Raw genomic sequence first — 7275 nt, forward strand, 5'->3', positions numbered from 1 at the left:
TTGTTACATTTTCCTCAAGGTTGCCTTGAATGTTCTGTTCGCTCAATAAAAGTTAAATAAACTCTAACATGTTCATTTTAGTCCTTTTTTTGTTTTTGTTTTTTAATATTTACTAAATGATTGTTTAAAAGAAAAACGAGGTTTCAGTGTTTTGGTCACAGAAATCTGCGTGGAGCTCGAGCCTCTCCCGCTCCTCCTCGTCCAGCAGGAAGCTGTCGATGTAGGAGAACAACTCATCTGAAGACACCGGGACGATGAAGCGCTCTCGGTCCAGACCCAGTTTGTCCAGCAGCAGCATGCTGAAGTAGGTCCTGGAGATCCTGAACACCTGCCTGTAGAGAAACGATCACATGGTTGATGTAAACACCAGATTCAGCCGCTAAAAGGGCCAACATCAGACAATCAGGTGTTTCCAGAACAAGAAAAACTGCTCTGACCTGAACGCAAAGTTCATGAAGGAGGTTGAAAATCAAGAGTTAGTTCATACTCTGAACTCTATGTCTGAAAATGACATCATGTGGACATGTATGAAGGATGTTACACAGCTGAGAGAAGAACTTCCCATTTAAAATGACAAAGAAAAAAMGCTATTTGTAAAATACTGCAACAGTATCATGATTCAGGACCAATCAGTGCCCAAGTCATGAACTATGTCAAAAATAATTCAAATTATTCCAGTAGATGCAAAACATTTCTAAACAAGCAGTGAGCAGTTAGTTAAAAGTTTAGTAAAACAGGGAAGTTATTAAATCACTGATGCYGAGAGGAAGATTTCATCATTCACCACAGTTAATCCACTTTTTAAAGCCAGATCATTAATTTGTGCAGCTTTAGTCCTGTGAGCGGTCAGGTTTATGTTTCAGGGCAAAAACAGAGCATGGAAAAGTTTCCTCTGGAAACACAGAGAGGCGTCTTTTTCTCTCAAATTTCAGAAATGCTGGAAAAATAAAAATCTGTGCTCTTTCTAAAACGAATAAGCTTCTTTATTAGGGGTGTAAACAAATATTGATACAGAGAAATATTTCCTGTCCTGATACTGTATAGATTTTTTATTACGATGTAAAGATGTAAGAAGTTTTTCTCTGATTGTATAAAAATAAACAGAATTTTAATTTATGCATGAATCTTTTGGAGAAAAAAAAACGGCCTTGCTCACAATATTACGATATATCATATGATACTGTATTGTGATATGTATCATATCACCAAATTCTTGCCAATACATAGTACTATTCTGTGTATTTGTATTTTATCTAATGATAAAAGTTAATTTTCAAAAGAAATACATCGACATCTCTGTTTCATCAAAAAAACTGTTTCCTTTAACGTCTGCCTCACCATACTCTTATTTGTTCCATTTATGCTACGTTTAGCTTTAGCTTTTAGCTACCACTTTGCATTTTTTTTTATTTTATTTATTAACCAGGAAAATCCCACTGAGATCTGAGATCTCTTTTGCAAGCAAGGCCTATGCCTTAAGACAACCAAATTTTAGCTACAACGTTGCTATTTTTAGCTACTATTTTGCTCATTTTAGCTTTAGCACCTGTTTTGCTACTTTAGCTGCCTTAGCATTTGTCTTGTTTTTTCTACATTAAATATCTGTTTTGCTAATTTTGGCTACTGTCCTGTTGCTTTCAGTTTCAGCTACAACTTTGGATACTTTTAGCTTGTTTTTCTGTTGCTTTTAGCTTCTGTCGAGTTTGCTTTGTCATTTTAGCCTCTACCTGCCCTCAACACTAACAAGTATTTTAGCAGAAAACACATTCTCTCCAGTTCTTCATGGTGTTTTTAGGTCCTTTTAAAGTGTCATCAGTTTTATCCTGCACTGCATTTAACCTGGTCAAACTTTGGAGCAGAGTTTTTTCTTTTGAAGTCAAACAAACAGAGACTCTCTTTTATTAGTAGATTTGACTTTTAAAGAGCGAGATACAACTGGTCCTTACTGTTAATAAGATGAGAAACCATAATAAAAAATTGCTTCAAGATGGAAACTTTTACACAGACTTGCTCTCCTGAGTCCCACCTCAAACCCTCGATGACGTCAGAGTGAAGCAGATTTTCTTTAATGCGGCCCGTCTCTCGAGGCGGGGAGCCAAGGAGTTCGATGACGGTCACCTGTCGCAGGTCTAACCCACAGTCCGACTTCTGGTGGAGGAAAATAAAACAGACATTTAGAGGCTTTGTGGTYTGTAAAGTTTTATAAAAACTCTTTCTGGTGATGAGGTTTGCTCACTTGTATCATGATGTTCTGCAGCTGGTAGTCTGGGTCAGATATGTTGGGCGCCGACAGGATCAGCAGCCTCCTCTTTTCATAAAACTGATCCAGGAGAGCCGAGGCGGTCTTCACATCATAAGTCATCTCCATCGCTGCAAATACAAAAAAAAAAAACCCTAAGCCCTATTCTGATGGGATAAGAATTGTCTGGGGACCCCATGTAATAAATAAATTACTCTGTGTTTTATTAGGCGCATTCGCAAGAAATAACCAAAGCCTGAGATTTTCCTGAAATTTACAGACATCTCCTGAATGTGATATTGAAGTTGGTTGTTGTCTATTTAGTTGAACATGGCGTTAAACGGACGTTTAAAAAAAAAACAAAAAACATCAAGTTCTCCACTTTATCCGCTCTCCTTTCCTCTTGCTTTACAGCAGGCACTGTCATCTCCACGGATGACAGACCCCCACCCGCGCGCCGCAGYCTTTGTGKGCAGTCTKTTTGTCAAGCTTTTGCTCTCCTACCTACAGCATTTTCACAACTTGTAAAGTGTACTTMCACGTGTCATTTTSGAGAAAACAAGGTAAACGCAAAGTATGAAACACCTCCACTGCCGGCGAGGGTGCGYRCRMTCCAGAGCGCGACCATAACTCAGCCTTTAGAATCATATGGATGAGATGATTCCATCGGTCATGACTCTGCTTTGGGTGGACTGGACTGAGTCCTGATGGGTCTGCCAGCTCCCTCTGGAAAGCTCCTGTGGAACCCCAGTTCAATCACTGCTGCTGCACGTGCACGCGTGGCGCACGCGGCTACTCGCTGCATCGCGCTGCCAGAGCGCAGCAGTGCCAAACTAAAAAATGATTTTTCCTCAAAACGGCTGATGAGCCACTCGTCATCAGAAAATTCTATCTGTTTATAAATAAAWGCTCTGYGTGWTACACTATTTATTATATCCTCMAGTAAGGCTGAATCTGTTCCTGTTAAATGTATTTTTGGCACAACTTTGCGCATCCTTTATTTAAATGTGTCCATGTGGATGTAATAATTGTTAATCATCAAAAAGAAAAAAATTGTATAGGTCTTCTGGACGGGTTCTTCTCTAATGAAACGTTTCGTCTCTCCTCCAAGAGACTTCTTCAGTCAGAGAGTTTCAGGCAAAATTCAGGCTTTTCAGCCCTGCCTCCATGTGACTGATACTCACATCACATGGCTATCGTTGACACCTAATTAACACTTGTTAACAGTGGGTGGAGTGAGACACACACAACAGGCCCTGGAGCAGTGTGGTTATCCTGACTGGGCTTTCTTGAAAGCAGACAGGAAACACAGACAGGACTCCATGCAACCTTCAGGTGAAAATGAAGACCCCAAACCCAGACCCAAACCAGTGGTTATTCCGTATGTTGCGGGTGTTTCGGAAAAACTGAGACGTTTATTTTCTAAACATGATGTCCCAGTGGCTTTCAAACCCCAAAACACATTACGGCAAAGGCTGGTTCACCCCAAAGATCCGGTGCCCCGGCACAAACAGAGCAATGTTGTATATGCTGTTAAGTGCCAGGAGGACTGCGACCAGTTATACATCGGGGAAACAAAGCAACCACTGTTCAAAAGAATGTCCCAACACAGACGAGCTACATCTAATGGCCAGAACTCTGCAGTTTTCACTCATTTACAGGCCAGCGGTCACTCTTTCAGAGATGAGGATGTTCTCATTCTTGATAGAGAGGAACGTTGGTTTGAGAGAGGAGTAAAAGAAGCCATTTTTGTGAAGAAAGACCGTCCATCATTAAACAGAGGTGGAGGCCTCCGTTTTCAGTTGTCCCCCTCCTACAGCGCGGCTATTGCCAGTATCACTCCACCCCCTGTTAACAATAAGTGTTAATTAGGTGTCAACGATAGCCATGTGATATGAGTATCAGTCACATGGAGGCAGGGCTTAAAAGCCTGAATTTTGCCTGAAACTCTCAGACTGAAGAAGTCTCTTGGAGGAGAGACGAAACGTTTCATTAGAGAAGAACCCGTCCAGAGGACCTATACAATTTTTTTCTTTTTGATTTTTTACCTGGATTACTGAGATGCATCAGGACAATTGTTAATCATGTGTGTCTGCTGTGAACAATAACCATTTTCACATCAGTAACAGATTCTCAGAATCACCTCTAAGTGTCACCAATGGAACCAAAACCACAGAAACGTGAGTACACCAGCCCTGGAGTTGGCGTGGGGCTGCGCACATTTCCATGTTCAGTTCAGTTTTGATACATCCAGAGTTTTGCGTGGATAATGACGTACGCAAGGTTTTTGTGCGTACGCACCGTTGATACATGAGACCCCAGCTCAGGCTCCTTCCCAACCACAGCGGTGACATTCCACGTCCCTTGAGCCAGCTTCTGTAGCCGAGGATCGGACCGCCAAGGTCCTCGCCCTCGACCACTGCCCAACACATACTGCACCCGACCCCTACGGCCCCTCCCACAGGTGGTGAGCCCATGGGAAGGGGGACCCACATCTTCTCTTCGGGCTGTGCCCGACTGGGCTCCATGGGAAAAAACCTGGCCACCAGGCGCTCGCCAACGTGCCCCACCTCCAGGCCTGGCTCCAGAGTGGGGCACCGGTGACCCGCATCCRGGCAAGGGAACGCTGAATCCATCCATCGTGTTCATCATAGGGGTCTTTGGGCTGCACTTTGTCTGATCCCTCACCTAGGACCTGTTTGCCTTTGGTGACCCTACTGGGGGCATGAAGCCCATGAAAACATAGCTCCTATGATCATGGGGACACTCAAACCTCTCCACCACAATAAGGTGGCAGCCCAAGGACAGTGTTTAGTGGGTTAGTTTGCAAAGCTAATTTTTTAGTTGGCAGATTGGTGGTCAGTGAAGCAAACTTTTTAACTTTAAGAATGCAGTTTCATTTGTCAAGTGTTTTTTACATTTTTAACTCCTGTAAGTACGTTCCACGTTGATGTCCAAACTTACGAACACACTCGGCGGGGCCTTCGCTCCAGTTGCGGTTTAGCTGGCAGACCCGACTGGACGTCCCCCTGACCTCGTAGCCTCCATCGCAGTGATACTCACAACTTGCTCCGTAGTTATTCCCGTCAGAGGAACAGTCGAGGTAGCCGTGCAGAGGCGGAGGTAGTTCAGGACACCTTCTCACTAGAAGGAGAAAACAAAGGGAGGGGGGATGAAATAATGCCGGACTCGACTCGGCTTTTAGTTTTTCAATTTATTTTCTGAGCAAAAAACATTCTTACCCTCAACACGTACAATGAACTTGCAGGCGGCTCTGTTCCTGGCCTGGTCGTACACTGTGTAGCGGATGATGTTTAGTCCCTCTTGAAACTCAGTGCCCGGCTCCTGACCRGATAAAATCACACTGCAGACAAAGAACAGGAGGTCTGGTGTTGATTTTAGAGGTAATCAGTTGGAGATCTAACGATCACCCTGAAAGATTCATTAAAATCCAACCAGTCTGCTATGAGATATTTTACTAACAGACACAAACACTGCTAATGACATACTTGAGGTATTTGTCAGCTGTGTCTCTGGCGGCGGGGGGCTCCCAGGTCACAGTGGCGGTGAGCTTTCCGGGCTCGGCCACCTTGAGTCTGGATGGTGGACATTTGATCTTTGGAGGGTCCAGATCTGAAAGAACCGAAGCAAAGTAAAACTGGAAACAGATTTTCAGGATCACTGAACTAAAGACCGAAAAACAGGCTGCAGTTTGGATCCACCCCAAACAGAAGAGCGGGGGAAATATGATTGTTTTTCTTCGATTGTTAAAGTTCTCCGACAGCTGAGTGGTTTATTAAAGAACGATGGGAAAGACTACACAAATTATATTTTTGTACAAATACAAGAAGAAGCTAAAATACAGTTGTTGTAGCAGAACACTAGCTAAAAGCTAAAAGGAGCAAAATGCTAAAAGAAAACACTATACTGCAAACTACACCACAAAACACTAGCTAAAAGTAGCAGTACATGTGCTAAAAGCTAAAAGTGTCAAAACACTAAATAAAACCAAAAGAAAGCAGGTTAGCTAAAAAAGAAGCTAAATACCAGCGAAAAACCAAAGGTAGCAAAATATTAGCTAAAAACTGAGAGTAGCAAAAGGTTGTCTATAGGTAACAGAACCCTTGCTATAAGCTAAAAGAAACAAAACACTAGCTAAAAGTAGCAGAACATTACCTAAAAACAAAAGTAGCAAAAACTTAGCTAAAAGCTAATTGTCACAAAAGGCTATCCAAAAGCTAAAAGTAGCAAAATACTATCTAAAAGCTAGATGTAGCAACAGGATAAAAAAGCTAAAAGTAACATAAAGCTAATAAGCTAAAGCAGATTTTAAAGACAACATTGTTTGTGGGACTTAAAGATGAATGTATTTCATTGAGGAAAACATTTGGAAATAAATTTAAATAAATATATAAAAGTTACAAAAACAAGCAGTCAGCCCAAATGTCCTGAACGAGCTGAAGGTTTTGATATACGCGCAGCTAAAGTAGCACAGAGTCTACAGAAAAACATTTGAAAATAAAAAAAAAAGAAAATCCTACAAACCGATTCAGACAGACTGATTATTTGTCGTACCTGCACATTCGGGCTGCGTCCCGCTCCATGAGCCCTTGGGCTGGCAGGTGCGGGAGTGTTCCCCCTCGATCCGGTAGCCAGGGGCGCAGGTGAAGTCACACCTGGAGTCCACGACGAAGCCCCGAGTGCAGCTGTACCTGCCGTGTGGGATGAGGGGCAGCACGTGACAACGGATCTCTGAGGAAACATGATTATAAATGTGACAGTATAACAACAATTTAATCAATCATTAAATAATATTATGGGCCTCAGGTTTTAATCAAAAGCTTGGTAGTAATAAAGTTTGGTAGTAATAAAGTTTGGTAGTAATAAAGATTTGATTTGATTTATTTATTTAACAGGAAAAGATTACTAAAAATCAAGCCTGACTCAGCATAATTGCTGTTTTACAGCAGGTTCCTGTTCTGCAGCACATAAAACACTCATTTCCTTGATAATTTAACTGGAGGTGACCCCTACAT

At 42.2% G+C, this 7275-nt stretch overlaps 2 protein-coding genes across 5 annotated transcripts in view; one reads left to right on the forward strand and one right to left on the reverse strand.

Moving 5' to 3' along the window:
- sytl4 (synaptotagmin-like 4) overlaps nt 1-67 on the forward strand; it is a gene marked incomplete in the record, with an annotated part of 13143 nt that extends 13076 nt beyond the window's left edge. For all 4 annotated transcript variants that reach the window (XM_014004299.1, XM_014004319.1, XM_014004310.1 and 1 more), the window contains 1 exon segment: nt 1-67.
- Nucleotides 68-93: 26 nt separating this feature from the next.
- The window catches only part of srpx2 (sushi-repeat containing protein X-linked 2), a 15406-nt gene continuing 8224 nt past the window's right edge, over nt 94-7275 (reverse strand). The window contains exons 4-10 of the mRNA XM_014004347.1: nt 6815-6991; nt 5749-5872; nt 5482-5603; nt 5204-5383; nt 2237-2370; nt 2027-2148; nt 94-332 (exon numbers count right to left, since the gene is read on the reverse strand). Of these exons, the coding sequence (XP_013859801.1) occupies nt 125-332; nt 2027-2148; nt 2237-2370; nt 5204-5383; nt 5482-5603; nt 5749-5872; nt 6815-6991 (1067 nt within the window). The 3' untranslated portion in view covers nt 94-124. The remainder of the gene's footprint in view (nt 333-2026; nt 2149-2236; nt 2371-5203; nt 5384-5481; nt 5604-5748; nt 5873-6814; nt 6992-7275) is intronic.

The sequence above is a fragment of the Austrofundulus limnaeus genome, unplaced genomic scaffold (assembly GCF_001266775.1).
Source record: "Austrofundulus limnaeus strain Quisiro unplaced genomic scaffold, Austrofundulus_limnaeus-1.0 Scaffold1, whole genome shotgun sequence".
Classification (NCBI taxonomy): domain Eukaryota; kingdom Metazoa; phylum Chordata; class Actinopteri; order Cyprinodontiformes; family Rivulidae; genus Austrofundulus; species Austrofundulus limnaeus.